Source organism: Acartia tonsa, chromosome 5 (assembly GCF_053477335.1).
Source record: "Acartia tonsa isolate MP-2025a chromosome 5, ASM5347733v1, whole genome shotgun sequence".
Taxonomy (NCBI): Eukaryota; Metazoa; Arthropoda; class Copepoda; order Calanoida; family Acartiidae; genus Acartia; species Acartia tonsa.
Window position 1 is genome coordinate 36,537,786 of NC_137264.1, and position 15,879 is coordinate 36,553,664.

At 33.5% G+C, this 15,879-nt stretch overlaps 3 protein-coding genes across 4 annotated transcripts in view; 2 read left to right on the top strand and 1 right to left on the bottom strand.

Annotated features, from left to right (window-relative positions):
• Positions 1-15,879, bottom strand: part of LOC145319421 (uncharacterized) — a 92,030-nt gene that overhangs the window by 53,401 nt on the left and 22,750 nt on the right. The window lies entirely within an intron of this gene.
• Positions 95-5,191, top strand: LOC145319420 (uncharacterized). Its single transcript, XM_080161550.1, has 8 exons — positions 95-659; positions 1,102-1,191; positions 1,376-1,486; positions 1,991-2,068; positions 2,424-2,541; positions 3,597-3,681; positions 4,343-4,423; positions 4,857-5,191. Exons 3-8 carry the CDS (start codon positions 1,427-1,429, stop codon positions 4,975-4,977), a joined length of 543 nt encoding a protein of 180 aa, XP_080017676.1. The 5' UTR covers positions 95-659; positions 1,102-1,191; positions 1,376-1,426; the 3' UTR covers positions 4,978-5,191.
• The window catches only part of mldr (mitochondrial ribonuclease P catalytic subunit), a 29,746-nt gene continuing 19,051 nt past the window's right edge, over positions 5,185-15,879 (top strand). Inside the window, exons 1-7 of the mRNA XM_080161541.1 lie at positions 5,185-5,273; positions 7,281-7,379; positions 8,510-8,572; positions 13,319-13,448; positions 13,891-13,958; positions 14,404-14,484; positions 15,298-15,368. Of these exons, the coding sequence (XP_080017667.1) occupies positions 5,194-5,273; positions 7,281-7,379; positions 8,510-8,572; positions 13,319-13,448; positions 13,891-13,958; positions 14,404-14,484; positions 15,298-15,368 (592 nt within the window). The 5' untranslated portion in view covers positions 5,185-5,193. The remainder of the gene's footprint in view (positions 5,274-7,280; positions 7,380-8,509; positions 8,573-13,318; positions 13,449-13,890; positions 13,959-14,403; positions 14,485-15,297; positions 15,369-15,879) is intronic.

Below are 15,879 nucleotides of genomic sequence, written 5' to 3' on the forward strand. Positions count from 1 at the left end.
ATGATGATTTTTTTTCCATTTTTCCCACCTCTTGGTAGAAAAAACTAAGATAATGTGTGGGAGGGGGGCCGGGGGAAAATATAAATAGAATAAAGAGCAGGGGTGTATATTCTGCACAAGATTTATTTTTTTTCCCCTGCTACAAAATTTTTTATTTTTTTTCCCCCCTAGATTTTTCTTAAAAAGTAGGGGGGGAAATAGAAAAATATTTAAAGAACTCTATATTTTATTTATATTATCCCTCCTACCACACATTTTTTTAGTTTTTTTAACCAAGGAGGGGGGCGAAATGGAAAAAATGTTTTCAGTTTTCTTAATTTTCACATTTTTTTTTCCCTCCAACCACTTATTTTTTATTTTTTTTCCCCCCCCCTGAGCCGGGGATCCCATGCAGAATATACACCCCTGATAAAGAGTTCTGATTTTTTCTGTTTTCCCCCTTCCTTGCTTGAAAAAAACCAGGAGGATAAAAAAATATAAACTTTGCAGCAGGGGGAAAAAAATTAATCTTGTGCAGAATATACACCCCTGGAATTACCCGAATCATCCTTGATGTTTTTTACGATATTGATAAGGACTGATCTTAGGAAGAGGATAGAATTGCGAGGCTTGCTACCTTAGAACAAAATAAACAGAAGATTGAAGATCTAAAAGCAAAGGTACAAATATAATTAGTGGTTGAAACGTTTGGACATTTAACTTGATAAACCAACCAATCAAATTCAATTAAAGTTTTGAAAGTTGTTGAGCCAACTAATAAGAAAATTTTAATATAAAACTTTGAGGACTAGTGTAATTACCAGCCCAATGTCATTGTCCCCCTCCCTTCATATTAGCACTATAATTGTACCTATTTAAAGGTTAAAGTTAAGAAAATTGAGAATTTTCTTTTTGAAAATCTACTCAGGACAATGGACTTTACTGCCAAACGGCTGGCTACACATTTTAAATTCGCACAGAATTAGAACCGGTACAATCTAAAAAGATATAAATAGCAAAAGTAGGGAGTTTACGGCTATAGAAAATTGGCGTTAAACCCAATTATTATGCAATTGTACAGTCGGCCGTTGCTAAAAAATAACCACTTAATTATTATATTAGGAGAGTTTGGAGAAGAAAGAAGTTGAGAAATTAATCCACGAGAAAGAGATCCTCGAAACAGAACTTGCGGATCTAAACAATAATCTTGAGGTAAAACAATTTTTATAGCTGATTCGATTTAATATATAGTGTTGTTAAACATTACATTTTCTAAAGTTTTTCATAAGACTTTCTTTTATGTTACTGCAATCAAGTTTATTGTCCCTTTCTATTAAAACTGGCGTTAGCTTGTTATTGCTGCGGTACTTTACACATGGATATCCTTGTTTTTTAGTCTCTGAACTGCGGCACTAAGTTGAAGAGCAGCCTGAACACGCGCAGAAAGATGGAGGCAGATGTGGCCGAGATTCAAGCTCAGATTCAGAGTACCAACGATAACATCAAGGTATCGCCGGTCTCTTTGTCCATGAAATGTTTGAAATTATCTCTTTTTCAACTACGCCAGATTAGGTTCTAAGACTTAATATCTACATGAACACTAACCAACTTCCTTATTTTAATTTTTGATTTAGGAATTAGTTAAGAGAAGTATCAAGCGAAGCTACTCTCTTTACTCTCTCTACTCACACACACACGCTCTCTATAGTTCACCATGTCCTACTGCCAGTCTAACCGTAACGATATGGGGAGCCTGTGTTTTTCTCGGCCGCTAATAAAGAATGACGGCTGAAGATTTTGTTGTAAGATTCCTCATACCTTACAATTTATATGGGCCTTCGTCGTCAGTGAAGATAAAAATAATTATACATTAAAAACAGATATAAAAAAACCACTGAACATCTGATCTTTAAATCACTTTGTCCGTATTTCAATGCATAATTATTTGTACTTCGCTTAAGTTCGCTATTTATATTTGTTGTCATCCTTGCTACATTTTTGTTTACTTTAGAATCTATATGAAAGAATCGAGGAAAACAAAAACAACAAGCAAACACTTGCAGCGAAAAAGAATAAAGTATTAGAACAGGTAGTTTTCAGTTGTGTGATTATTCTCAGTAGGGGCAAAATCAATAATAAAATACAACATCAATTTAAAATAGTGATGGCAACAAGGAATTCCAAGATTCTTATTTTTGGTGTGGAGGGGTGGGTGGGGGGGGGGGGGGCGTATAATCAAAATCCGAACCTGTTTTAAATTATTTTGTAATTTTTTTTGAGAATCCTAATTCGATTGTGTTTAGAGTGATTTCCACAATTGAATTTAAACATACCTAACCAGAAGTTTAAATTTTTGTTATAAATAATTCGGAATAACTCCCAATTGGTCTCTGTTGGTGGCATCTCAAATTGTATTTAATAGCGTGATTATTATCTTGGTGCAGGTTAATGCGCTGAGGTGCGAGTACGAGGCCATTGAGGCCAAGGAGGCAGAGTGTAAACAACTACAGACTGAGATTGAGAAGTGCAAGATGCAACAAAATTGTGTAGACAACACAACAGGTAAAACATTTATCAAGGATGATAAGATCTCAGGGGTTTATATTCTGATTTTCCCCCTAACACATATCCCCCTCCCCTTATTAGCAGGGTAAAAATGGAGAATATACACTAGGGTGGGTCGATTTTAGACATTTTTTTTCTGAGGCCAAAGCGGGGATCTGCACTCAATTTATATAGATATAATACACCTCTGGGTGATTTAAAATTTATCCTAAGTCTTAAAACCGCTGACGACCAGACATTCAATTGTATAGCTATTTGTAAATGGTAGTCAAAAATTTATTGAATCAGAACTATGGCTTCATGGTGCTCCCTGGAAATGCCTTGAGGAGCTGTGTCAGGAACTTTTGTCCGTTTCAAAAAATCTCGTTCCTAGCCTGAGAAAATATAAAAAAACCTCTACAAATTGGACAATTCTCAATAAACCTTAAAAAATTTAGGTTTTTTAGTGATTTCTAAAGCTAGGAACGAGATATTTTGAAACGGACAAAAGTTCCTGATTCAGCTCCTCAAGGCCTTTCCAGGGAGCACCATAAAGCCATAGTTCTGATTCAAAAAAAATTTGAATGTCGTCTTTGCATACTAATAAGTAATGAATTATATTTTTAAGTGGTCGTGTTCTAAAACTCAATTTTTTAAAATTCTTTTTCGGTCAGAATTGTTTTTAAGGTTAATTTTATCTGTTGCATATCCCCGCTTTGTCTAATTCTGATATGAACCCACCCTAATATACACCCCTGCTAGATCTATAAGCAGGCTGCAAAGCTCAAACACAAAATTATGGATGGTGGCCAAACGGATAACGGAGTTTTACCGCAGATAAATAATAGAAACTCACAAACATAAAAATAATCTCATTAGACCGGCGGACCAAGTGATTTTTATGCTGTATTCTATTTGAAAAAAAAACACAACAAATAACCAGTTTCTTTAAAGTAACAGCCGAGGAAATAACATTTCCCTATGAACGAATATTATAGACAAATATTGACTATTCTCGCTATTGTAAAGATAACAGGCTTAAAACTATAAAGGCAAACATTATCTTTTTTCAGATGTATCTGATAAGAGAGCTCGCCAGCAAGAAAAGAAAGCTAAACTTGAGGCATTGTTGAAGAAAGAATCGGAGACGAACAGTAGGTAAACAATAAATAATTTGGAAAGAGTAGTTCCACGCAGGGGTGTATATTCTACATGGGATCCCCGGCTCAGGGGGGGGGGGGAATTAAAAATAATTGGTTGGAGGGGAAAAAAATGTAAAAATTAAGAAAACTGAAAACATTTTTTCCATTTCCCCCCCTCCTTGGTGAAAAACAATAAAAAAATGTGTGGTAGGAGGGATAAAATAAATAAAATATAGAGTTCTTTAAATATTTTTCCATTTTCCCCCCTACTTGGTGAGAAAAAACTAGGGGGGGGGGGGGGAAATAAAAATATTTGTAGCCGGGGAAAAAAAATGAATCTTGTGCAGAATATACACTGAATTTAACTTAACTTTTGTGATCTTTAAATTTTTTCTTGTTTAATATTGAGAACTAGTATAAGCCACTTATAATATTCTTGTGTAATGTGCACTTAACTTTGAATTGTTTCTTATTAAAAAAAAACAGCATGACGATCATTATATTAATCCCAAAATGTGTGTTCTTTATTGTTTAACGGAATATTTATTTTACCCTGTATTCTTGTAACTCATGCCACTAAGTTTGAAGTACTAACAGATCACTTATTCAGTATTTTTGTTTGTAATTAACTTTCCTTGGAGAAGGCAAAGATTTCATTTAAAAAAATTATAATTCAGGTGTCAGCTGGATATAAATGCTTTGAATGCCACCATAGCAAGAACAATCAAGAGCATTGATGTAGAGCTTCAAGACGCAAAGTATGTTTGTATTACGCATGTAAATTGTAAACATGCGTCTAGCATTATTTTTTTTTATCTTTAAAGATCTCATAGATGGCAACCCTCAAGTTTGTCTAATTATCTATCAACCCCATATATTTTAAATAATTTGGCGCATCTTATAAAAATTTCATTCAAACCAGCAATTAATTAACTGCTATCAAAGGTTTGATTGTCTATCTATAATGCTGAAATATGTTGCTTTAATCGATTAATAAACTTCTAGTTTCTAACTTACACTGTATTGCGTATATGTTCAAGATTTAATGTATAACTTTGTTGTTATTGTGTTAGCTTTATTTTTCTCATGTATAGGTAAGATAAACCATTTTGATACAGTATGTTGTTAGTATAAGCTCTAAAAAATGCGAATTATTCCTTTATACAATTTAATTGAAAATTCACATTTTAGAGACGAGATGGCCAAGCTGGAAGACCAGCTGAACAACCTGGAGGCCGACAGGATCACCAAGGAACAGAAAAATGTCCAACTCAATGAGCAAGTTGAGCAGCTTAAGCAAAATGTGGCCTGAAACTTTGAACAGTACAACTTAATCATTTATTTTTTTTAAATTCTTGTATTATACCTATCTATTTTATATTTAAATCCTGTGATTTTTGGTACCTGAAAATTATATTACGCAACATTTTTATTATCTGTATTAGATTTTAATACCAAATTGATAAATATATATGACAATAATAGTATTTGACAACCTTTAAAAATTATTAATTGATTTCAGAAAACAATGTTACGACGGATTGTTTTAGATAGAAAATGCCTAAATTTTCCGCATATTTATGCAGAGAAAATGAAACTTATTCAACTCAGGAAAAATAAAGTTTTTACCAACTGAGATAAAATGTTCTGGCCAGAATAACCAGCTAGAAATGGCGTTTTTAAACACCTTTTTTGTGCGATTACTGAAAAATATATAGCGATTTTGGCTACTTTAAATAGTAAAGCTTGGAATTAAAACGCTTCCGTAGATCCAATGAGGTCTTTACTTAGGGGTTTAAAAATATCAAAAGAGTTGTCTGCACGATGAGAGAAAGTGATTCAGAACCTTGCAATGGTGAAGTCAAGCTTTTTTATTTAACGGCGCGGTATAAATATAGATTTTTAAAGAATGAAATACATAATCCGTTTGAATATTCAATAATTTGTGAATAGGTATTTAATGATAGTTTTCGGAGATTTTGGTTTTGCATCTTGAACTTGAGAAAACATTAATGCAACCATCTCGTAATCAATGATTAAATGGCACTTAGAATTCGAATTTCGATCTGAAATTTTTCATGAGTAATCTATTTCATGGTAGGTCTATTTTCCCTAAGTCGAACAAAAAGTTGGAAAAGTAACGGCTGGCGGCTCAGCCGTTTGTCCGTTTTTTGCCTATTTTCATGGCAAATTCATCATTAATAACGTAGGAATTAACTTTTTAAAACATATGTTTTAATTCATGTTAAATGATAGCAATAACCATTTTTTAAATTTCTAGTACCAACAGCTACCGGCTAGAACCGTTTGATAAGGTTTTTGAGCGACAAAAAGTATTATGTGGAGGTTTCGTGATTAATTTTCTCTTGAGATAGCCCAAAAATGGCAAAACGGCCGAGCAGCCAGCCGTTAGCCGTTACTTTTCCAATTTTTTGTTCGATTTAGGGAAAATAGACCCACCAAGGATTATTCATGCAAAATTTCAGATCTAAATTCGAATTCTAAGTGCCATTTAATCATTGATTACGAGATGGTTGCATTAAACCCCCCCCCCCCCCCCTTAAAGAATTTTTTTTCATGTGACTGAGGTAGAACTCACTTTTTTTTTATCAATATTTAACAGAAACCTAGTGATATAAATCACAAATAAAATATTCCAAACTCATCCATATTTGAAGTTTAATGCATTTTTGTTTTGAAATCTCGGTACTTGCTTACATGTGGTAGACTGGAGCACCGAAAACCCCCCCCCCCCCGCTTAGTTTTGACAAAAATCAAAAATAAGGGGGGGGTAGTTTTTTAATGTCTGGAAAATGGCAAGGAGGAAAAGTGCAGGGAAAGGCAAAGACTTTTTGTTCAAAACCCCCCCCTTAATTTTGAAGAAAATCAAAAATAAGGGGGGGGTAGTTTTTTCACTGTACATTACGCCAGAAAGTTGAGTGAGGTAAATCAAGTAAATCTAGTATACCAGAAGGGAAACCTTATTACAGGGATATTCATGTTTTGGGGCATAATTTCCTTATTTATTTATTTATTTTCCCAGTAAAAGGTTTTAATTTTGTGCGCACAAAATTAAAACCTTTTACTGGGAAAATAAATAAATAAATAAGGAAATTATGCCCCAAAACATGAATATCCCTGTAATAAGGTTTCCCCTCTGGTATACTGGATTTACTTGATTTACCTCACTCAACTTTCTGGCGTGTTGTACAGTGAAAAAACTACCCCCCCCTTATTTTTGATTTTCATCAAAATTAAGGGGGGGGGTTAAAAACTACCCCCCCCTTATTTTTGATTTTTGTCAAAACTAAGCGGGGGGTTAAAAAACTACCCCCCCCTTATTTTTGATTTTTGTCAAAACTAAGCGGGGGGGGGGGTTTTCGGTGCTCCGGTCTTCACATGTAAGCAAGCACCGAAATCTCATTAGTTAGAAATTAACTTTTTAAAAATCAATAGGTATTGTCTTTTTTTTCTTTACCATAAAAAACAGGATAATATATTTTCAAATTCTATATTAAAGGAATCAGTCCATTGACATAGAAAATTGTGTCAGTTAAAAGACTTATAAAAAAGTATCAGATAAATAAAATTTCCTAACTTTATCTGTAATAACTGCAGGAAGGGCATAATATTATGTTCAAGTTTTCATAGTCAAGTTCCAGTCAGAGCAAAACAAATGGGATATTTTATGAGAAAAAGGCTGCAGGAAAAAGAGTGAGTATTACAATGTTTTTATCAAGGAACTCCACTGCACTAAAGTGATCATGGTAAACTCCCCCAAATAGCACATTATCACCCAATTAAAATTGAAAATATTCTGATAATTTAATCGAATTCGCACTGGGATTGAAATTTCGGATCTACTGCAGTTCACGGTAAAATATTGCTGGTAACGAATATTGCCAAAAATCTATGAATTTTAAAGGCTGCTAGCTGCCAAACGGCTGAACGTACAGATCATAACCGCACACCATTTTAAGTGGTATAAAAAGGCCTATAAATAATCTGGAATAGCCAAGATCCAATAATGCACAGGGAAAGCTTCACTGAAGAAAAAACGCGTAAAATAGGCCTTTTTCGCGCATTTCTCTGCACTGCGAGATAATTATGCATTATTGATTTATGGTTATTCCAGATTATTTGTAGGCCTTCATATGCTGCTTAAAACAGTGTGCGGGCATGATCTGTACGTTCAGCCGTTGGCAGCTAGTAGCCTTTAAATTTCATAGATTTTTGGCAATATTCGTTACCTGCAATTTTTTACCATGAACTGCAGTAGATCCGAAATTTCTTTTATAAAGAAAGAGATACACACACATATAGTCATCTTGTTTCTTTTATATATACTAGCAACTTTGCACCTATATGTTCTTTGGGTACCTATAAAAGTTAAGGGTGTAGTCTCTACTATGTAAAAGGATATACTACATATAATACAGACATAAAATAAGCTAAAAGTAATCTAAAGGGTTAGTTGCACAAAAAGCATTTTAGAAAATTATTTCAAGCATAAGTTACCTACAAGTATTACCATCAATCATAATAATTTTGAATTACAATAGGTCCTAAATAACAAACATTTCAACATCACAAAATTAATAGTCATTCTGTTTATGTGAAAATAAGTCAGTTTTATAAATAGCATATAGCAAAAATATATTTTTGAAATTACATGGTAGAAAATTGAAATTCTTTTAGATATATTACCTGTAAAAATTATTTAAACCTTTGAACAGGGAAAAAATTGCAGTTCACAAAATTCAAGTTTAAATGCATTTCGTGCAACTACCCCTTTAAAATAAGCGGATTCTATGCAGCGATGGTAATGAAGTCTGTATATTAAGAGCTGAGAATGAAATTCCTGCAATCCTAGATCCAACAGAGGTGACTGCTGAATCAATATTTAGGTAATAAAACTTTTTTGATATAATACAGCATGGCTAAGTCATATTTGATTTATACTTTATCTGTTAGGTCACCTAGTTTTTCATTCTTATTGCACGCTTTCTCGTTATTTGGTTGTGTTTTGATATTTGTTTCAAATTATTTATTTTTAACTTCTAAAGTACTGGACCAGAAATCAGGGTGTCGGAGCCGTATGATTTTGATGCGGCTCCGGCTCCGCGGAGCCGTCTTTGGAAATACGGCTCCGGCTCCTACCTTAAAATTAATATAAAATTTTTTTTTCATTATTGAATTTGATAAAATAAAATGAATAATATAAAATATTTTGGCTATACTCAAAAAACGCCTATCTCAAAAAACGCCCATCTCAGAAAACGCCTATCTCAAAAAACGCCTTTTTCATAAAATGCCTACTACATTTTTTAAAATCATCTTGTAGTGAAACATGTCAGTCTAAGAAGGTATTGTGAATATTGTACAATATGTACATTATAAATCTTCTTATTAAAATATCTATCCCTGAAGTATAATGTCACTCTTGTACATTCCTTAGGCACTTTTTATTTTTTAAGCATTTTGAGCAACAACATAAGAAAGGTTTGCTTTATTTCATATATCTACTGCAAACAACCCAGTTTACTTTTCAGTTATTACAATAAAGATATTCATAAAGATGTTGTGGAATTTTGGATGGGTGAATTTCAAAATAGGGTTGTGAAATTTGGGTAGGGTGTAAGGAAGGGATAAATAGTTTGGAAAACATAAAATTTTGTTCCAGTTTTTATTATGCTTAAAAGAAATTTTTGATTCATGTAATATAATCATTAACATACACACATAATATACAAAATATTTATTAAGTATGATATTCTTTAAACTTATCAGAATTATATAGCTGTTACTCAAAATAAAAGATTAGTTTAGAATAATTATTAAAAATTACAAGGAATTTTACACTTTCTATTTAACAGTTTAACTTTTCATATTGGATGAATTTTGGGGGAAAAAGAGGGAGAGGTTATTTTAATGTCTTATCCCTATATTCCTTCTTAATTTTACCAGATTCAAAACTGAATACTTTTGAATGAGCTTCAATAATTTTTATTAGAAAAAAAGAAATTCGACCCCTATCACTTTTGAGGACAGTTGCTGACCTCCAGTCTTATGGATGAAGCTAAATACATATTAAAAATAATAATTACTCCCAAAAGTATACAAAAATGCTTTTTAATGTGTCAAAAAAAACCATTTTAAAATCTTGATTTTGAGGATGATGTCCTTTCAGATGCTCCTATTGGTGATGATGGTGAGCCTAATGTTATCTAAGTACATGCCCATTACAACAACTTGTCTATCAACCTGTATACCATTTTTTGTAGTCATAGCAATCTCCAATGGAGCCACGCGACAAGAAATATAAACATCTTTTAAAAACGACAGTATTTACCTTATGCATTGGAGTAATTAAAATTGCAACTTTTTTCTTTTTTAATACTGCTTGGCTGGAGGCTGCTATGAACACAAAAATTGGACCATAGTTCAATATATAAGTTGTCATCATGGTCATGCACTTTGATTTGGCTCATCATCACTACCCATAGGAGCATCTTAAAGGCCATCATCCTCAAAATCAAGATTTTAAAATAGATTTTTTTAACACATTAAAAATCATTTTTGTATACTTTTGGGAGTAATTATTATCTTTAATATGTATTTAGCTTCATCCATAAGACTGGAGGTCAGTAACTGTCCTCAAAAGTGATAGGGGTCGAATTTCTTTTTTTCTAATATTTCTTATTTTAAAAAATCATTAATTTCTACCTTATATTACATTTCATAATGATTAATGCATAAATCCCTTAAAAAATTGTGAATTTATCAGAATCAATCTTTAAAACAGAAGAAAAGTGCAAAAAAATCGTTTTTCCATTGATTTGTTTTGGATTTGCATATCTTTTTGGTTCACCAGTTTTTACCCAAAATGCTGTTTTTGAGATCTTGTGCTTCATTGTTGCTGATTAATAAAAAAATAACGGTTGAAACTTGTAACCAAAAGATGCATCTACATTTTATATTTACAGTAAAATCATCCTAAATGATTATTAAAGCTGCTATTCTGCAAATTCAGATTTGCCTATTTTTTTGGTTCGCAGTTTATCTTTGTACAATAAACATAGTTTCTTAACTGGTTGATTTGGTAACTGTTTATTTGTGTTTTAAGAGATCATGAATGACAATAATTGTATTATTCTATTGAATACTATTTATAAATTAGGCTTTATTTTTTTTAAATGTAGTGGGCATTTTTTAAAAAAGGCGTTTTTTGAGATAGGCGTTTTCTGAGATGGGCGTTTTTTGAGATAGGCGTTTTCTGACATGGGCGTTTTCTGAGATAGGCGTTTTTTGAGATGACTTAATATTTTGCTTTTATTTGATTAAAGCTATATAAAAGTAGAAGGATGTGTGTCTATTTGTTAAGTAACAATAGTTTTTCAGTTTATTATATGGAAATAGACCGTTGCCAAATTATAATATTACTTTAAAAAATCATTTTTAGCTAGTCCGGAGCCGGAGCCGTTTTTAACGAAAAATACGGCTCCGGATCCGGCTCCACCAAAAATGTTGCTGCTCCCGGCTCCGGCTCCGGAACCCTGCATGAAATACATTTATTGTGTGGTTTTTATAGATAGTTTTTCTCTAATTTGTATTTTGGTCATGAAGATCGAAATTTTGGGGCTACAAAAAGTAATTATTTGCGTGGATAAATTCTTCAAAATCTTACTATGCTTAATATATTTTGGTTCAGAACCAGTTTTTATCTGAGGGAAATTATTCAGAGCTGTCACTTAAAAAGCACAATAAATATATTTCTCGTATTCATTCGAATCCGGTGGATAGGAACCGGTTCTCATCCATACGAAAAAACTATGTCTAGCATCGTATTATATCCAGCTTTCTACGAATATATAAACCCCGAGCCACTTCATTATGCATTTCAAAAAAAATCAATTTAAGCTTAGATTCAAAAAGATTTTTTTTATGGAATTGAAGGAATTATTTTCTTGCTTCATTAATACACACTTTTCAACAGTTATTAACTTAAATTAGGGGTTTCATCTATTTATAGCAATAAAAAAAAGAAATAATTCATGAAATTAACTGAACCATAACATTATGCAGATTTCATAATTCCTTTGCAAATATCATTAAAAAATCTATTCAAAGTAAAACATCTGGTATCGCATCATTGTACATCATCTAATTAATAAGACACAACGAAAAAAATATATAAAATTTAACATTTTGAAACAAAAAATCATTTATTTAAAGAAAACAATCAACAAAAAATAGTAAATTCAGTTGAATCTATAGCCCTTGGCCGTTTGACACTTCAGAATTCTGGTATCCATGCTAGAGGTAAGCTTTAATATACTGGAGGCAGGAATAGAGGCTGCAGCGAGTTTAATGGCCTCCCAGAGGTCATCTTTGCTAGAAAACTGCCGGCCATCTCTGTAAATCTCATACTTAATGAGACTCCAGAGGTTCTCTATCGGGTTCAGGTCAGGTGAATTTGGTGGCCAGTCCATAATCTTGTTCCCCTTGATACCTTTCTTCTCCAAGAAGCTGATCGTGGATTTAGCAGTATGGGCACGGGCATTATCCTGCATGAAAATCAACTTTGATTTCTCAGATCTTTTAAGCTTATTGTACCATGGTAAAAACGAGATACTGAGAAGGTCTATGTAAGCCTCAGAGCTAATTTTAACCCCCTCTGGTACTCTAAAGGGCCCAAGAAGTTGATCTCCCTATATTCCAGCCCAAAACATCACACCTCCACCCCCTTGTTACCTCCGAAATCTTGTACCTGCTTCCCTCCCATGAAGAACCCAACCTGTTGCCCAACAATCTGGTCCATCAAGGCTAGCACGGTATTCATCTGTGAACAAAACCTGCTGGAAGTCTGTCTTTATGTACTGTTTGACAAATTCTAGCCGTTTTGAACGGTGAGCAGGGGTTAGGGGGCAGTATACCTGGCGAGATTTAACAGTACCAAGCCTTTTCAAGATACGATTTCTCGTTGTTTTAGGTATATTTTCTACCCCAGCCTCTTCAAATACTCTGGCACTGGTAAGGTGTGGGCTCCTTGCTAACACAAGCTTGATTTTGTTCAAATCACGAGACGAAACCTTTTTTATACCTCGCTTTGCAGGGGGTTTCCGGTGCAGAACCCCCTCGTTAAAATATCGCTGAATTGTGCGGTGATCTCTACCCAATCTTTTTGAAATTTCCAAAGTATCAAGTCCCTGTGAAAATAATATATGAATTTGACTCTTTTCGCCTTGATTAAGATCTTTTTTCTTCCCCATTTAGTCTAAAAACAATATTTGCATAATGAAGTGGTTCTATAAAAAATCCAAAAAATATTGTTATTGATTGATATTTAAGCATTTTAAAAAAAATAATCACTTTCTTCAATCATATGTGTTGCTTTAACAAATGTAAACAATGTACTGTAAATCTGTACACTTACGAACTACCATAGACGAAATATCCACAAAAATGTAGATTGCATAATGAAGTGGTTTGGGGTTTAAATGTACAATCATAAGATTAAAACCAATTTTTTAGCCGGTGCCTTCGGCACCTCGGGGCTAAAAGAACTAGTTTTAATCTTATAATTGTACATTCCATATCCGCGGAAAGCCGTTTATAATATGTTGCGAGAAATAACTAATAATTTTATTTAGATCGCTGCATGAAGAAGATAGAGAGTTGACATGTGCAGAGTGGGACATAGTGACAGAAAAAATCCTAGGCAAACCTGATAGCTTTGGAAAATTGGTCAAACCTATTAATATTTCCTCCGTCATATTTAAGGTAAATAAGAAACTATGGCACTTTCTTTGTAAGTGCCTTTCGAGCACCGAAACACCCACCCCTATTTAATCATTAGATATAAATTGAAAATAAGAAGGTAGTTTTTTTTCTTTTGCTAAACCTCAGCGGGGTCTGTACATGTGTTGCCCTTCCCCTTACACTGCGGTGCTATTTATTTATTTTTAAAAAGAAATAAACAGGGGGGGGGGGGTATTTCTTGCTCGAAAAAGCACTTTCATACCAAATAATCTTAACCCTTTTCTGTGTTAGTGTTAGATCTTTGTTGAGTCTCTATTTCAAAATCAGAAAATAAACCATTTTAGCCTAAATGTTGCTTTATTTACTGGATAATGGATATGAAGACTCTTTCTATCATTATTAGGTAATGTATCCCTTTGTTAAAAGTTACTCTTTATTTATGTACTAAATTATCCTTGTTTAGATATGTGAGTCAAATAATACAATAAATATTGCAAAGAGTTGGGCTGATTATTCTAAAATTTGGGACAGGTATGTAAACACACTTTTTTCATGTTTAATCGCTGAACCAATATGGTTTATCTTTACAATGTAGCCTCCCAAAGGTCCTGGGAAGGTTTATGATTATTTAGGCGAAGGGAACTTCTAACCTTCTAAGCGAAATCGCCCCTAGAAAAAAATCACCCCCCCCCCCCCCCCTACCAAATAAAACTACATATGACAAAAAGTTGGGAAGGCGACTTTTCCCTTCCCCTCAAGGGCCCCTATAGTCCTCTAGGAGCGTAGCAGCTAATTATAAATATTTAAGGTATTTCTAGTTTTTCTAAGGGTTATATAATTGTAGGTAAAGGGACAGGTAGCTTTATTGCAAAATTAGACCAAATGAAGTTAGGGCCAGTACTCAAAATAATTGTTTCTCTTTAGCCCAGACCAAATAAAGTTAGGGCCAGTACTCAAAATAATTGTTTCTACCTAGCCCAGACCAAATAAAGTTAGGGCCAGCGCTCAAAATGGCGGTTGCTGTTGATATGAAAGATCAGGAGGAGTTTGTTTTGAGGTAAGGCTAATCTATTATTTGTCATTTGAAGAATAAGTGGCTACATTTAGTACAGATTAAAAAAGGCTTCATAACAGCCTATTGTAATCTGTAGGACTTTGTTACCTACCTTGTGTATTAAAATAATTTGAAAAGGGACTTTAAATATATTGTTACCGGAAGATACCTACATACATACATGACTTATCACTCGTTGGCAAAAATTGTTATTTATCGCATTATACCTATTATAGACAGCTTTGTGCGCATATGAAAAAAATAAAACCAGTTTTGTTAGCCCCAAGGTTAGGTCCGGATATGCTAGGTTATTAAAAAAAACTGATCTACCCTAATCCCAAATTTCAACTTATTTGAATAGTTGGGGGGGATTGGGTCCTCAACTGGTACTTTTTGAGGTAGTAAAAGCCATAGACGTCCAAGCTTTTTATTTTAGGGGGGGGGTAAAATGGCGCGCAAATTTTTTTTTACCCCCCCCCAAAATTTTTACCCTGGGGGTAAAATTTGCTTGGGGGGGGGGGGTAAAATCTGTAGGGGTAAATTTTGTTTACCCCCCCAAAACTTTACCCCCGGGGTAAAATTTTTGTTGGGGGGTAATTTAAATTTAATTAAATATTTATTATTAAAAATGCGCGCGAAGCGCGCAAAAATTTTTTTTGTTAGAGATTTTTTTACGGCACCCCCAGGGTAGAGGTAAATTTTAAATGGGGGGGGGGGGGTAATCGCCACTTTACCCCCCCCTTGGACGTCTATGGTACAAGCTATTGTCACATTTTTTTTGAAATCAAATAAACATACAACTTTTAAATTATTCAGGATTGCAAACCACTATCTGTCACAAGGAATAGAAAATATAGTTCTAGTTAATCTCTACTGGAGCAGTCTTAAGGAAAGCTTCCAAAATTGTTTAATCCAAAAGTTTAAATCGATTTGATTTGTTCAAATTTAAGAATATTCTCGCCTTTTTGAGGTGATAAGTTCAGATTCTGTCTTAACCTTATCTTAACTGACGTTTGATATTGTAAACTTAGCTTTCATAAATTAGAAGGGAGGGAGGGGGCTACAGTGTCCGTTTCAAAACAGATTCAACTAATGTGCGCTGCACATTTAGGACTTTTGGATAAAGGCCCGGCTATGCAATAAGTTGGGATATAGTTGGGACCCTAATTTTTAAAAACCAATTCCAAAGGTATTATATGTAAAAAAAAAGTAATGTGCTTACAGGGAAGTGGGTACAAAACAGCGAAAAACATAACAGCGAATGTTACAAAACAGCGAAATTACAGCGAATGTTACTAAACAGCGAATGTAACAAAACAGCGACTGATACAAAAATAAAAATATGTACAAATTTTTTCAATTTATTATTCAAACAAAGAGAAAACAAATTATACATTA

Excerpts from the sequence above, each read along its gene's own strand:
- LOC145319420 (XM_080161550.1), top strand. The coding sequence starts at position 1,427 with ATGGAGGCAGATGTGGCCGAGATTCAAGCTCAGATTCAGAGTACCAAC. Across the intron at positions 2,542-3,596 it reads TTGTGTAGACAACACAACAG|ATGTATCTGATAAGAGAGCT; the intron begins GTAAAACATTTA and ends ATCTTTTTTCAG. Across the intron at positions 3,682-4,342 it reads GAATCGGAGACGAACAGTAG|GTGTCAGCTGGATATAAATG; the intron begins GTAAACAATAAA and ends ATTATAATTCAG.